Source organism: Schistocerca gregaria, chromosome X, assembly GCF_023897955.1.
Source record: "Schistocerca gregaria isolate iqSchGreg1 chromosome X, iqSchGreg1.2, whole genome shotgun sequence".
Taxonomy (NCBI): Eukaryota; Metazoa; Arthropoda; class Insecta; order Orthoptera; family Acrididae; genus Schistocerca; species Schistocerca gregaria.
The window spans coordinates 331,934,736-331,952,076 of NC_064931.1; the positions used below are offsets into that span (position 1 = coordinate 331,934,736).

The window sequence follows — 17,341 nt, forward strand, 5'->3', positions numbered from 1 at the left end:
TGAGCCACGGGAACTCCAGGTAACAGTTTACTGACCAGGTTACTGTTGTTGTGGCTGGGTGGTGCCCATGGGATAGCCTCCATTTGAAATGAATTATTCTGTGACAGATGATTCACACATGAAGTGACTTTCTTGTGATGTGTCTTCAGATGGGAAAGATTAAAATGAAAAGAGATATGACACCACGAAGTTTCCTTCCCTGGCTACGCTATGGGAAGAGGGACAAGCCAGATACCTTGGAAGAAAAACTTCACCCAATAATTGGTATGTACTTGGACTGATGGGGGTACATTTACTGTACTGAAACCATTATTTTTTATCAGAAACATTGGAGATAAATTGAAAGGAATATCGTCCAGTGGAAAGTTAAGCTTCTGGTGTGCAGGTGTGATGTGAGACCTTATCTCCCACCACCTGTGAGGTGCTTCAGGTGTATATTCTGAGGGCGTATGTCATTGTGCTGCATGTTGGACTCAGAATACAGCAGTTCTGGATGATCACTCTATGAAGGCAGCCCTTGTGAACATCCACCTTCGTGTATCAATTTCATAATCTTCATCATTCCCCAGTTTGCTCAGTTTCCAGGAAGGAGCAGAATATCCAGGGATATTAATAACTGCTTGTTGTACACTGAGGGACAGAAGAAATATGAGCACCTACACCCTGTGTACATGATGATCAATTACACTCTTACCACAACCGTCATCCCCCACCCCTCCCCCTTCCACAGCTTTCCCCAAACCAGGTCTCCCACCGGTATTTTCTGTGGCAACCACTTCCTGCACATGGCCGGAGAAGCACACTCCTTTGGTGCCTACTGGTGACAGGCCTCCCTCTCAGGATCCCTCTCCATGGCAATCCCAAGACCAGAGGCCCGACACCAAACAGTTGCCGAAGCACCCACGACCTTCGGTTTCAGGACTATCTGCTCTTCGTGCTCTGTAACCTTACCAAAGGTTACACAGCAGGAGGAGGAGGAGAAGGAGAAGGAGAAGAAGAAGAAGAAGAATCATCAGGGCTCTTCCCCCTCCCCGCCCTTCCCCCTCCCCGCAGTAAGCTTCTGAGCCAATGTTTGTGGGTGTGATTCCATCCTCCACTGTTGACAGGCAATGATGTTGTTGTATAACTGGTCCTTCTGCCCCTTCATACCTAATCTGGCCACCAGTCATTTGGTCTTTCAGTGCAATTGTACCAGTTACTACTGTCACCTGCTGTAACTCCACCATGTTGATCCTTATTTTCTCTTTTTCTTTAGTTTGCCTTTCTGTCCAAGGACTGTACTTCACTGATTACCATCCATGATTATGGTGCATTCTGTCAAAACTTTGCAAGAGAGCATTTGGAGTGGTCTGTATTTTGGTTCATACAGATGCAGTCAATGGATGTATTCTCCTTTGCACCTCTTGGAGACAGTAGCAGTACGGGTGGAAAAGACCACTACAATTATTATTTGCAACGTTCACCTACCTCTAGGCAAGCCACTTACTTGTGTTGAATTGGCCTTATTAATACGACAAATTTTCCCCTTCCCCTTTTCCTGCTTGCTGACTTCAGCACACATCACCTGCTGTGGGGGACTATCACTTTGTCTGGTAGGGGGCTTTCCAGTTGACCAGCTTATCACATACCATGATCTGTCTCTCAGTGATGGCTGTCATACCCACTTCAGTGCCACCCATGGCACCTCTACAGCTATCGATCTGACAATATCTTCCCCTAATCTTGTGACTTCACTAAATGATGACCTTAGAGGCAGCGACCATTTTCTGATGATATTCTCTTTTCTTTGCCACCACCCAAACTACCATGTTGGGAACTTCACAGAACTGACTAGCCTTTGTGTGCCTCTGCTGTTACAGTAACTGTCTCTGTTGAACTGTATTGAAGAGGTTGTGCAAGGCATGCCGCTGGAACTGCTTTTTCACTTTCAATGGATCCTCCACTGCCGTTTTACATATGACTGTGGGTTTTATCATCCTTTTTAAGTGTTACTGCATGCCCTTTGTCCCTTGGTATTATCCACTCGTAATTCTTTTAGGGTGTATTAGGGTGGATGTTTTAATGTGTCACAGAGTGTATGGCTTTTCCTTTTTATTCTCATGGCTGCCCAGCCAGTCATCTGCTCTCTTGTTTTTACTCCTTCTACCTGATTCTTCTATCTGTGGTTTTCTTTTCCTGTTTTGTCCAGGTTGGCTGTCCTTCTGTCGTTGTTCTGGTTCTTCCTTTCTCCTATTATTGTGCTTTCCATCTCTCTCTCTCTCTCTCTCTCTCTCTCTCTCTCTCTCTCTCTCTCTCTCTCTCTCTCTCTCTCTCTCCTCTTTTTGGGAGGGGGGGGGGCAAGGGACCAATGATCTTGCAATTTGTTCCCCCCCCCCCCCCCCCTCCTCTTTTAAACCAACCAACTGCCATCACATTAGACTCGCCTTCCATAACTAGGGCTATCAAGGCCCCCTACCATATTTTATTCATCATTTTTTTTATCCCACTGGTGGTTCTGGGTTAGTCAGCACTTCACTCATCTCCCCACAGTTCCAAGAGAATGGTGTCCCACAGAGTTCTGTGTTGAGAGTCACACTCCTCATCACCTTCAATGGGCTAGTGACATTTGTTGGGCCACTAGTCACCCTTGCGTTATATGTCAGCTATTTTTGCATTTGATACAGCATCTACTTGGTAGCCCCTGCTGAGTGCCAGGTCCAATGTGCCATCTGGTGGGCCTCTGCTTGGGCTCTTTACCATGGTTTCCAGTTCTCTTCTACAAAAACGACAGTCATGCATTTTTGCCATTGCACCACACTCCATCCTGATCCAGAACTCTACTCAAGTACCAAGCTGACTTGGCTGCCCCATATTCATCACCTGAAGACCAGCTGCATGTGGAAGCTCAGCACTCTCTGCTTCCTTGCCCATACATCTTGTGGTTCAGATCATTCTCCTCTTATCTGTATTCACTGGGCCCTGGTTTCATCCCAATTGGACTGTGGTTTCCAGGTTTATGGCTGGATGGCTCCTTCAGCTTAGAAACTGTTTGAACCCAGTCCATCATCGTGGCATGCATCTGGCCACTGGTGCCTTTCAGACAGTCTCCTTGCCGAAGATGGTACTACCTCTTGGTCTCCTATGTAATCACCCTCCAACAATTCCTGATCATCCCACATATCTCATTCTCTTTACATAGGACAGATGCTGTCCTGATTCCCACCCACAGGGAGGATTACCAGATGGAGTGCACCATGCTTCCTTCTGCCAGGAAACGGATTAGAACCAATCCTTTCCAAGGTCCTAATATTTGTCAACCCCACAAGCTTTCTGTGTCTGTTATATCCAGGTTTTAGAGTTCCATGTTGCTACCATTCTTTATATAGACAGCTCTAAAACTGTTGATCAAATGGGATATGATTTACATTTCCTGTCAGTATGTAATCCCATTCACTGCCAGGAACATAGTGTGGTTACAGCAGAGCTGACAGCTGGTAGCAGAGTTCTCTGTTTTATTAAATGGGCTTCCCTTGGTGTTGTTTTAATATATCCCGACTCAGTGAATAGTCTCCAGGGTCAGGACGGCTGGGGGTGGGACGACTCTTGTCTCGTGGAGAGCCCCAGGATGCCCACCTAATACCTTACATATTTCTCTCCTCTGGTTTTTATTATTGACTGTCCAACTGATGTCTGTTATGTTTTAGTTCTTTCACTTTCTAGAATCTTTAGCATGTGCAACGAGCTCCTGTTCATCCAGGATAATTTGGACCCAATACAGTGTGAATAATTGAAAAACATATAATCCAAAATACACTGTTTTTAACATAAACTGCATTTTACTGTATTTACAAAACATGCTAAAGTCACACTTAAAAACGTACTGCATTATTTCAGTATTACCAACCAGAAATGAGAATTTTATTTACAAAATAGTCCTTAAAACACAGTGTAATTCATATCATTTGCCTCCTGTTCACATTTAGGAAATAATCATACAATTGTTTCTGTTTCAATTCTCATTCCCTTCTTTCTGACGACCATATTTTCTGGAGAGTCAAAATGTGAGAATAATCCAGAGGTTTGTTCTGCACACTCCAGTAGATCAGGGCATATCAGTGCTTTGGTGCAAGTGATAAAATGTGAATGACACAGATAATAGTGTGTTGTAAACAAAAATACTTATTGTAGTAGGAATACTTAAAGCCTAGATTTTTTTAAAAAAATGCAGAACTATACAGTGTTAATCCATACTTTTTTAACCAGGAAGATTTTTTAAGAAATCTTTACATTAGTGAAGTGCACTTGTCAATTGAATAATTTTTGTTTTATTGATTTCTTTACAGGAGGTGGGGCCCATTGTGAAGAACAGGCAAATGTATCGAACTACATTTACCATTCGGTCAAATGACGTATTTCAGTGTCTAAAAGTATTACTTGTGAAAGGTATTCTTACAATGCCGTTATCACCATATATTGAAAGAATAATAACCCTTGGGAAAAATACAATAATAATAATGCCTCAAAATAATAATACATCACAAGTGGAAGATCAACGCTGAATTGATACACAAAGTACTAGTGCACACTTCCTTGAAAGATGTGCTGCCCATTCAATTAATGTTTTGTCTGAAGACAGTAACAGTCTTCCATGCCATACTCTTGAAAATGTTATTCTCTAGTAGTTAGCAAATACTGATATACTCTTCATTATTTTTTTTTTTGGGGGGGGGGGGGGGGAGAATGTTGTCATGAAACTGCAAATGTGTATTGATTGAAGTCTGTAGATTTTAGTTGAAAATTCTGGATTATTGTATGAATAGTTAATAATGTGAAGCACACTTAAGTAATAATTGCCGGCCGCAATGGTCTCGCGGTTCTAGGCACGCAGTCCGGAACCGTGCAACTGCTATGGTCGCAGGTTCGAATCCTGCCTCGGGCATGGATGTGTGTGATGTCCTTAGGTTAGTTAGGTTTAAGTAGTTCTAAGTTCTAGGGGACTGATGACCATAGCAGTTGAGTAATAATTAGGGTATGTATCACTGCCTTCTTAATAAAAGACAAAGCCTTCCAAAGAAAATTGAGTGAGGGAATGGCTGTGTATAAATTAAGGCATAAAGAATAATAGAGGTGTTGAGTTTTGAGACACACAGACAAGACCAAGAACTTAGAGAAAACATGCACAAATGACTAAGTAGTGGCAGCAGACTACATGAGGCCATGACACCAGCTCGACTGGAGTGAGGGGTTGTATGGTGTGATGTGGGTGACGGGAGAAAGGAGACAGGGAGTGGGAGGGAGGGTTGAGGAAGGTTGGTAAATGGCTGCATAGGAAAGGAATGTAGAACAAGCACAGGCATCAACATTGGTGAGCACAGGCAATGCGAGATGACGTTAAGGAGTTGACTGGGAGGGGGAGCTGAACAGAGGAAGACTGGGGTAGAGCTTGTGGCTACAGGATGAACGAGGTTAAGAACCTGGGGTATATGTGGATGTGGATGTGGATGTGGAGGTGCTTGTGGAGGTGCTTGTAGAGTAGGGGGCTAGCAGAGATCTTGGCTGGGAGGATTGCAAGATTGAAAGGTGTACTGCAAGTCAACTCCCACTACATAAGTGAGAGAAGCTGGTGTTATGGAGAAGAATCCAAATAGTGTGTGTTGTGCTCGGCATCCTGTTCCTCCTATAGGAGATAAACACTGTCCTTGGCCACTTTTGTGCCAGTCTCCAGTCGTTTGGATGGACAGTTAATTGGGTGTCATGATGCCATCAAATGCTTTTTGATGACTCAGCATGTTTAAGTCTTCGAAGAGTTGTAAGCTCTCCTCCTCCTCATATTATTGTTTCACAAATCAAAGGCTGATGCACTGGAAAAAGGTGTGAAGTGACTTAATTACCTTTAAAAATGTAAAATGAACTTTCCTACAATCTCATCATCTCACACTTGATACATGATGCATGGTGGTACTTAAAGTGCTGCAAAGTGTGTTTAAGGTGTGATGTACAAACAGTGTTAATGATGGCAATGGATATGGGGTTTCATTCTCTTGACTGTCACTGTAGTGAGCCAATCGACCAATAGATCTTCAGTGCTCTGTGACATCTTAGTTGCTAGTGAGCACCATGGGAGCAATATTAGGTTTCGATATTGGTGTGCTCCTCATCCCTCAGCCCTACATACTGGTGAAAAAATTTACCATGTTCCTTATACTTTGAGCTCTTTCCATGAGTTTGTGCAATGACTAGCTCACGAATATTAAATTTGGGTTCCTATCTATCTATTATTGGCATTAATCTGCAGTCTGCTTCCAACAATTTCCTATTTAGTCTTGCTTCAGATACTCTAACAGCTAAAAAGTTTATATCTTAACTTCAAAATCAATCAATCTTCTAATGAAATCAGAACAGTGTGGGACATAATTAGGAGTGAAACAGGTGACCACTGTGCCAGCAAAATTGAAGACATCATCTTATATATTGATGATAATTGTATAAGCAACCAAGAGATAAATGCAAAACTCTTCACTGACAATTTCTTAATTATTGCTGAGCAAATAGGCTACAATGGCTCCTTAGAAAGTGCCATTCAGATACTGAAACACCATTTTCCTAATCCTATAAGGGATATAAGTGTATCCTACCAGAACTAGAAATGAAATGACTAAAATCATTGCCTCTTTAGAAAGCAAAGGATCATCAGATGTAGAAAATATTTACAACAAACTTCTACAAGTATGCTCAGATTAATTATCTAAAGTTTTGGCACACATATTTAATGGTTTTTTATATCAGGTGTGACATTACCAATTAGTTTTCAGGTGAGCAATAGCTTTCAAACTGGCAGTCCACACGAGTAAACCATCTGCTAATTTATCCTCAGATGCAGAGACTGCCTTTGTTTTATGGGCTACCAAAGATCCAGAAAACAGGTTGTATTTGTCCCGTTTTGAACACTATTTGGTCACCAACTTACAGACTGGCGAAACATCGTGTGTGCTTCACATCAAGAACATTGGTGATTTTATCAACCAAATTAAACATCTGCCTCTTGGTCAAGATGATATATTGGTCAGCTTTGAAGTTGTCTCCCTATTTACACTCCCTGTCAAAGATTGCATAGGTCTCCTCTCCCAGTTACTCAATTGCACAATTGTGGGATTGTTTAAGCACATGTTGAAATCATCATATTTCATATATGACAGCCAGTATTTCCATCAGTTTAATGGTATGTGATGGGAAGTCTGTTAGCTCCATCTATAGTCAACTATTTTATGGAGAAATCCAAAGACATCACTTGGGAAACAGCTCCAGATAAGCCAAGTTGCTTTTATCGTTACATCAATGACACTTTTAATATCTGGTCCCACGGATGTGAAATATGGGGAGACCTATTAGAACACCTGAAAGGCATTCACAGCCACATTAGGTTTATGATGGAAGTAGAGAGAGATGATGAATTGACCTTCTTTGATATCCTTGTTCACCACACAATGTGCACAGGAAACCTGCACTCACGGATCGGTATTTGCAAGCTCTTAGCCACCACCATCCAGCACAAAAAGTGGCATTCTGAACACCTTTGTCCACCATGCTGTCTGTCACTGAAAATCTGCCACTAGAACTAAGCCACCTTCTAAAAGTTTTCCAGGAAATTGCTGCAATCACCTTCCGGTATCACAGAGATACCTGCCTTTCTGTAGCACAGTGTCGGGAAGGATTAGCTGGCTCCTGAAGAGAGAAAACATCTCCTCAGTGTTCAGACCCCAGCAAAAATACAACAGCTTATGAAATCTGTGAAGGACGAACTAGATCTTAAAACACCTGGAGTGTACAAAATTCAATGTCACTTTGGTTGCAAATATGTTGACCAAACAGTATGCACTTGGAGCAACACCAGATGGAACACGAGAGGTGCTTATGGCCTATGCTGTCTGGAAAAAATCAGCTGTGGCAGAACACAATTTAGAAAATCAACACCAAGTTCTATTGGATGAAACTTCTGTCATTATGAGAACAGAGGGATTTTGGGATAGTGTCATAAAAGAAGTGGTAGAAATAAAAAATCTGAAAACACCAACAAGAACGGTGATTTGCAGCTTAGTACAGCCTGGAATCCAGCCATTGTGAGGTTGAAGTGGGCACAACAGAGCAGGACGAAAATAGTACCAGATTTCTCAAGGAAGAGAGCACTAAATCACATCACAGCTAGCAGCACAGCTATGTAATAGTGAGGCCACAGTTACATTCCAGTCACTTACATCTTGACAATAGCTGAGGAGAGCTCAGTCAAGAGTTGATGAGATTTTAACCCTTTGACACAGCTGGAAGCCTGAGAAGACTCCTATTAATTTCCTGGTGATGCTCATACTTCAAGTAACTGGACTATGCACAACTCTGTTTAAACAATGATAGCTTGATAATGTCATAGGATCGAGCTGCACATCCCTTACTTCTTGCCCAGCAGCTGACTTGCTGCAAATAATAATCTGAAGCTGTGATGCTCCAGTCAAATAGGTGTATGCATTGCCCAGAACAGTGAATTAAGAAAACATAAAACATACACAGAAACATAAAATAAAAAATAAATGAATGAATAATTTAATTAAAAATAAGTTATATTCTAATGTTTGTAATTGATGTAGATAACAGAAAAATGATGAATAATATTTATTCATGAAAGTATACCTCAACTAAACAAAAAGTGTCCGTGATATCCATTAAAATGCAGACAGAAAATAACCATATAAAATGCAGCAAAATTGCATTGAGAGCATTACGAGACTGGTAGCATAATCCCGAAGCTAAATAGACTTCCAAAATGCATGAAAACTAAGTTCATTTTGTGATCCCAATGCAAGAAATATTCACCAGCTCAAAATGGGTGAGACTTCAGCATGGTGATTAACAAATTAATGCACATGAGATAACGAGTACAAACTCATACTCACTCTATTCTCAATTCCGTAATGCAATGGGAAAAAGTTGGAGAATAGTAACGGTCCTTCACCGTCAAGAATCCATCACCTACACAATCGAATAACTCACTTTGCTGTAGGAAACTTTGCCTTCTTCCAGAAAAAAAATGTAAAAGTGTCTATTCCGTAATCAAATCGGAAAAAGTTAGAGAACTGTAGCGGTTGTTCACTTTCCAGAATCAATCACCTACAAAACTGAATAACTCACTTCACCTCTGGCAAGTGTGCATTCTTTCAAAACAAATGTGAAAGTGAGTGCAAAAGTTGAAGTATCATAGCAGCTGTTCGCTACGTAGAATCTATCACCCACTCAACCAAAAAAAAAAAAAAAAAACAACAACACTATATCACTAGCAGGTCTGGTTTCTTCAGGAAGAAACGTAAAAGTCCAGAATTGCTTCATAGAGTACAAGACCCGAAACAAGTCTCTCTCCACTTGACTCCTGTGGTGTTCTACCCCTGCCTGCTTCTCCATTGGCTAAGACCATACCCACTAAAAATGCATCATTCTTAAGTACTACAGACATGATCTGACTCAACTTGATCTCTTCCTGCAAGAAACTAATATATTAAAGCATAATTTAAATCAAGAAATGTGTTAAACATTTGGTCACACTCAGATCATTTACAATAATTACAAATAAGGGTTTGTTCAAAAATAAATGAGCTAGTGTCTTGGTCAAGTGTGCTCACATTAAATAACAGCAAATTGTCATTAAATATTGTTTAAACAATTATTTACACCTGCTTGATGGAAGTACTTTTTGGTTCTCTTTTCAGTAGTGTAACAGCTAACACGTGTCATTGACCACTTCTTAAATCACTGTGATTCTGTATTAACAATTGTAATCTATAGTTAAATAAATATCTGGAAAAAATTGTAATGTATTCATTAAATAGATACAGTATGAGAAGATATGAAGTGTTCATTCTACATTCACTAGCTGTGTTATTGTGGATAATGCAATGTTCTGACAAATATTTGCATAATAAAAACATACAAAAAACCTAATAAATCAGAAATTAAAGTAGATAAATTATTGAGCTTTCAGGGATGATAGCTATAGTTCAATGATTTTATTCAAGGTATTGCTTGTTGCAATTGCCTGAAGTGTTTAAAAGTTGTTAATTCAGAGGTTCATTGTGAAAATGTTTTAGTCAGTGTAAAATATGAACTTTTGTAGTTTTAAAGGTGATGAGAATATTGTTGTGTCAGTGGATACACCTCATTTTTATGTGATCACAGATGTATTCAGAGTTGCTTTATTATGTGATTGTGATTTATTGTCGAATTTCTAAGGCCTGTGAGAAGCCATATTTGAGCCTATCTGACACTCTGCCATTGCTGATGCATCGTTTCTTCTTCTGAACAACTGACCTCTGTCCAAATTCCCCATATTGAGGTTTACCTACGGCCAGCCCTTCACTGTCACCTCTGCAATTGGACTCATATGGAGTGGTCGCAGAGCATCCCTGGCTGTGGGGCTGTCTGCTATCATTCTGCTTCACAAACAAATTCACCTCACCTTGTACCAGTTAAAGGCAGCTGTTCGCTGGCCTACATAAGTGTTACGTTACATGGGGTCTTTTCCCACATGACATGAACCTTGTTACAGTAAAGTCTTTCTAGAAAAATGGAGACGATACAAGTCACCCACTATTTGTTTAACACCTCTTCACCACATTTGCAAAAATCCTTGAGAAAATATTGCATACCAGAATTGTGAAGCACCTCAGATTTTGACATCAGTGAAAGATGGTTTGGTTTCCTGGAAGATAAGTCCACAATGGAAGCTGAATTTTCTTTCACGTACAATGCATTGGAATCCCTAGATAAGAGAATGAAGCCAGTTTGGATGTTGTGTGAGCTTCCCCAGGCTTTGGCTGGGTGAATCACATAACATTTCTCAGCCTTTTTTCTCATACAAACCATGCAAACTGACTATGTTACTATACTAGCAGTGGAATAATCAACAAACAGACATAGAGTTACACCACACCAGCAGATGGCCAAATGCAGGTCATCCAGCCTCGTCCACATCTAGCTGCTGGTCTACAGGCTGCTGCTGGACGTGATGCTGCCACAGCTTAAATCAGTGCCATCCAGCTGCCTTCTAGGTGGCTCCAACTCACCTCGGGGCATCTCCAGGGGGCCTATGAGTTGTCAGGCACCTTATGTAAGTCTTGACAAAGCATGCTACTGTTCTTCACTGAGGCAGCACACAGTCACGTTTGCATCCTGCTGTAAGCAGAGGATACTACCTTGAGTTTTGCTGAGGTAGCCATGGCTGCCTGCCTTTGAGTCACTTCCTGTAGCCATTGTGTATTTGTGTGAGCTAACTGAGAATTTATGATTTCCCAACCACTGAGAAACTGATAGTATGCACCCTACATGCAGCACTGTATCCTGAATCAGCTATCCCATGTAACTGATGAGCTAGTAGTTTAGTCCCTTTAAACACATAATTACCATCATCACTATCCCAGTAAACAAATGTCCAAAGCCACAACCCTGTTCAAATGGTGTCGGAAGCAGCCAATGATAGCGAGTCATGTTGCAGTTCAGTGTTCAGCATTTTTTTTCTTTTTTCTTTTTTTTTTTTTTTTTTTACTCTTGTGATTCAAGAAAGAGGACTCAGGGATTGATTTGAATGAATGTAGGTGTAACACAAAAGGAACATATTCTGGTCTATACCCACTTAGATGTAAATAGTGTTAATTTCCTGAGGCACAATGCCTTGTGTGCTCATTCGTATCCACAGATCTGTTTTAAGTGTTATAGGCCTGGTCATTATGCCAGAGAATGCAGAGAGAGTGCTTGGTTGGCACTCAGCCATAAGGATTAAGTAGGGTTTGTAAAGTTATAGCATTTATATTAGCATTAAGTATTTCCGTGCATTTGTACTACTGTTGTAGACACAGGCTTTACAATGAGCAAACTATGGGAGAAAGGGTTACCATTACAGAGGTGGTTCAGTCTTTGCCAGAGCAACTGGCTCAAATTAAGGAAGATAACAGACTTGTATAGACAGATGCATTAAAAGAGGACAGGGCCTCGCCTATTTTACTAGTACCCATCCTAGGCACTAGGGCCAATACTCCAATTGCTCCATTCTTGAGTAAAGGAAGATAGGATGTGCTAGCATTTCTGGGCAACCTGTTGACAGCTCTGAAGCCAAGTTATCAACCAGAGATACTGTTGTACTGTAGTGTCACCCCTCATTTCAGGGTTTTTAGTGAGCATGGAAGTTGAGCAGGTGATGTAGTGACACTACTGGTGTAGGAGGCCGAGCTCTGGAGCTGGTGAGGACAGATGTTATACACCCTACTGCCTCAGTGAAACAGCATTATCTGGGATCATGTTTATTACAGTACAGAATGTCTTTTCTAGTGTTGCAGAAGGCACACTGATTCACACACTTCCCTGCTACTAGGGATGCAGGCACAGTGCTGAATTGGCTTCATCTGTTATGTGGGCTGGGGTCCAAAAGTGTTGTACAGACAGCCCAGATAGGAGTCAGCAGGCACAAGTCTACTGTGGCTTCCACGCTGCTTGTGCAATTCGGCTCAGGACTCTCTAAGGGGGAAGTACTCTAAAGTGAGTGCCAACAACATATCATGGATGGCAGGTGTTGTGAAAGCAGAAAACCGTGACCCAGACGACACAGTTTACAGCCAAGCAGGCGATACTCGGGTGTCATGCCCAACAGTTTGGAGGCAGAAGTTTGCACTTACTCACAATGCTTATTTGCCAGGTGAAGGCCCAGGTCCAGGCTCACGCTCAACTTCTTCAATCACAGCAGCGACTGAAGAGCAGTAGCTGCTTACTACAGCCGACTGACTGGTCTCAGAGGTGAAGTTTTCTCTCTGCCGTAGGCTACACATCATGATTCGCCAGTCAGGTTATTCTGTAACTAGTGAGGCTATCATACCGCCAGAATCAGAAAAAAAAAAAAAAAAAAAAAATGGGATGACCAGACACTGAGTCTGAAGCTTCAGAAATGTTTGTATTGGAGCTGAACATAACATCATCACGGCAGATGATGCAGTCATTTGCACTCACTATTTGGAGGTTTCAGTGGACTTGTCCCAACCATGAAGGCTCAGTTATTGCCCTCTCCCCCTTGCCTTTGCATGTTCTGTCTATGCAAGGTGCACAAAGTTGATGCTTTAATTGATGTCATTCTGCACTGTTTGGGCTTCTTGATTATGGCTCATCTCTGTGTAACAATGTATTATGAGTGGTGCTGTGCCTTTTCCAACATACCACTGCTTTTGTGCTCCAGATACCAGTTGTGGCACACAATATGAGCTGGACCTGATTCTGTAGTGCCCGCACCAAATAACAATATGGTCATGTGCCTGTTGTAATACCTTGTTTCTCAGCGACAGTGGAACTGCTACCAATGGTCCACATTTTGTTGCACCTGGGAATTGAATTTACTGTACAACAGTCCTCCCTTCTTAAAAAAATCGTGCATAATTTTACTCTGGCGTACCCAGAACTGCAACTTACATAGATGACATTGACACCAGTTTATATCATGCAGTCCCACTTAATATCTGACGAGAGTGAGTTACATTACTTCTTTCCACTTAAATCTAGGTTTTACTCCCCAATACAGTCAAGATCTAACTCATTCTATCTGCTATAATTTAATTACCGGTATCGGTACAATTCTGTTGCTACTGCTTAGTTATGGCATCAAGCTACTCTATGAGAATCTGGTGCAAAGGTCTAGTTGCTTGGAAAACAATACTCTGGAGTTCAATGGCTAGTTCAGGACTGCACCTCCTACTACTCCTTTGATGAAAAGCAGTAGCATCAGGACTACAATTATTCTTTGAGTTTAATGTCATTGTGCCACCTGAGTGAAAGGAATTTCCACCAATTCCCTGTCTCCTCAAAAATGAGTGCCCACAGTATAACACAAATAAGTGGTTTTAACAAATGACCTGCTAATCCCTAACTCGTAATACATGTGTAACAGCGGAAAACACAAAATTAATACAATAAGGAACATACAATGCAGCAATACACTTTTATGTACAGCTAGTTTCATGATCTCAGTATGCAGGATGCCTTGTGTGTAGTAAAGTGTTGGTGGCGCATTCCTCCTAACCTCCCTTGGTTGTCTACTCTGCAATGGCATTGGTACTGGAATTTGTGGAAAGGCGTTGACTGCGCCATCAAACAGTTTTATTCTACTTATATGTACAACAGAAGCATCAGTTGGTAACTGGATCTTAACATTAAGCAGGAAAGTCATTTCTATGACTTGACACTGACCATTGTATTTCGTTAGACATTTCTTGCTTTTCCATCTTAGTGTGTAAAAATTGGTAAGCAACATCCACTGGCTGATGCTGAGTAATGGAAGTTAACACACACACACACACACACACACACACACACACACACACACACACACTGTCCCAAATGTTCTTGTCTTTCTAGAGCTTTCATATTTGCTCATCTGATCCTCTGTCAAACTTCACACACCATTTTCGTGAACTCCTTTTTCGACTTGACATCAGAACCTAACATAGGTTCTAATATGTCTTGGGGAGATTGCGTTTTCCTTCCATAGACCACCTCATATGGAGAGAGACCAGTGTTAGTATGGACCTTGGAATTTCATGTGCCAACCACAAATTGGAGATGTGTCCCAGTCTGCATGTTAACATGATGAGATATGAGTAATATCTTTGAAATTATCGTATGAATGCATTCTGTTCACCCATTTACTTGCTGATGAAGGTATTTGTCCATAACTTGCGAATGCAAAGAAAATATTATAGCACAGGTGTTTCATCAAATCAGACAAAGAAATTTGTACCTTGGTGAGTCAATAAAGTCAATTATTCACTAATGCCAAAGCAACCTGATGGCCAGGAATTGTTGTCATAGATACAAATTGCGAAAAGTGATAAATGGTCATCAACATACACTTATCACCAGCTGGTGTTCTGTTAAATGGACCTAAAATATCCAACCCTCTTACTTAAAAAGACTTGGATGCCTCTGGCAACTTTTGAAGAAGAATTTTTTATGGCTAAGAATGACCCGTTGCTTGCATGGTACACTGTTTCATACATACTGCTCCACATCACATTTTATTGTCTGCCACGAAAATTTTTCAGCCACCCCCGCCTCGCCCCCTTCAACACTTGCTCATATACCTGCTTTAATACTTTCTCAGTGGCAGTGGAACCACTACACATGATCCTCATTTTGTCGACTTGCATAGTAAGCCCTCGTGCATATGTGGCTGAGACCTAAATCCTTGACGGTCTGTGTCATCTACTGCGCTCTTTTCCATTCACTCCCACTTTCACCAATAGCTTGTAACTTTGCAACACTGTGGCTCCAGTGTATGAATGACTTCATAGTCGAACTCTCTCAACTGAAGAGCCCTGCCGGCCGCGGTGGTCTAGGGGTTCTAGGCGTGCAGTTCGGAACCGTGCCACTGCTACGGTCGCAGGTTCGAATCCTGTCTCGGGCATGGATGTGTGTGTGATGTCCTTAGGTTAGTTAGGTTTAAGTAGTTCTAAGTTCTAGGGGACTGATGACCACAGCAGTTTAGTCCCATAGTGCTCAGAGCCATTTGAACCATTTTTTAAGAGCCCTGATTGTTAACATTCTAGAGGATTCCTTCAAACCCAGTTGCCATTTCAGTAAAATGTGGTCTGTTAAAACTTCGTATTTCTGCCCATACAGGTAACACGGAAAATAAGTGATCCCATAGAACACTGTTAAAATTTCCTTCTCAGCGGTATAGTAATTGTGTTCCACACTGGGCAGCGTCACGAAGTGTATGCTACAGGGTGCTCCTTACGATCTATATTCTGACCAAGAGCACAATTGCTAACATCAGAGGAAAGGATGACTTCCATGTTGAAATTGGGGAGAACCGCTACCAGGTCTTTGGTCAATGTTTTTCTTTTTTTTTCTCAACAACTGAAAGGCACACTCACATTTAACTAATTTTCAGAAATAATTACGAAGACCCACAAAAGATTGTAACTGTTTTGTTTTTTGAGGAGTCGAAAATTCAGGAACTACTGACACCAAACAGGGACTGGTTTGTACATCCTCTTCACTAATAATATGGCCCAGGTACTAGACATGAGTCTTTACAAATGACAATTTTCAAAATTTAGCATTAGAAGTGCTGCCTGGAATCTACTGAATGCTTCTTTCAACCATTTTGCATATTATTCAATATCTTATGAAAAACTATATCATCCAGATATACCTTGCATTCTTTAGGTTTTAGGTCATGCAAATTCCATCCTACAGTCTTCAGAATGTGGCTGGTGCTTTTCTATACTTAAGTGGCATCCTGCAATGTTGAAAATGTCCGCATGAGATGGAGAAGCTGTTTTAGGTCTGTCCTCTGGGACTACCTCCATCTAGTGATAGCCAGTCTGCAGATCCAATGAGGAGATGTATTTGAATCTACTTACACCATCAAACATCTGCACCATATTACGTATCAGATAGGCGTCAGTGGTGGTTTGAGCATTCGAGTACCTATAGCCACAACAAAAGTGATATTTCTTGGAGATGTCTGTTGATCTTTTTCCAAGACAAAGACCACAGGTGCCTCCCAGTGACTATGCTATGGTTTACTATAAACCAGAACATTATTACCTGTCAGTATATAATGTTGGGTAAACAGGATTGGGTGTTGGATCCTGTGCATTAAACAAATACTTAATTGATGGTATATCTTGATGACATCATAGTTTTTTGGAAGATATTGAAGAACATGCAGTATGGTTGAAAGAAGCATTCAGTCGACTACAGGCAGCACTTATAATGGTAAATATTGAAAAAGGTAATTTGCACAAATTCATGTCAAGTACATCTAAAGTACTTGGGCCATGTTATTAGTGAAGAGGGTGTACAAACCAGTTCCTGTTTGATGTCAGTAGTTTCTGAATTTTTGACTCCTTAAACAGCAAAACAGTTACAATCTTTTGTGGATCTCTGTAATTATTTCTGAAAATTAGTTAAAGCTTTGTACAAATTGCTCAACCACTAAATCATTTGCTGAAAAAAGATGTTAAATTTGAATAACTGGAATAGAAGTGTGTCTTTCAGGTGTTAAAAATTGACCAGAGACCTGGGACTGATTCTCCCCAACTTCAACAAGGAATTCATCCTTTCGTGTGATGCTAGCAATAGTGCTCTTAGTTGCATTCTCAGTAACACTTCCGTAAATCTCTGGTCACTGCCCTGTAAATGACACACTTCGTCTTGTAATGAACTGTCGACAGTGTGCTTGTGGCCTTAGTCATTACATCATCGAGATTACATTTCTGTGTTATTCATTCAAAATACCCAATGTGGCAATCAGTAAGCCCTTTGGTAGACCTACACTGTC

General features: G+C 41.1%; 1 protein-coding gene across 3 annotated transcripts in view; it reads left to right on the plus strand.

The window, feature by feature from the left end:
* LOC126298858 (uncharacterized) overlaps nt 1-4,704 on the plus strand; it is a 182,147-nt gene extending 177,443 nt beyond the window's left edge. For all 3 annotated transcript variants that reach the window (XM_049990365.1, XM_049990366.1, XM_049990367.1), the window contains one exon: nt 4,323-4,704. In XM_049990365.1, the coding sequence (XP_049846322.1) occupies nt 4,323-4,538 (216 nt within the window). In that variant the 3' untranslated portion in view covers nt 4,539-4,704. The remainder of the gene's footprint in view (nt 1-4,322) is intronic.
* The last annotated feature ends 12,637 nt before the right edge of the window (nt 4,705-17,341 follow it).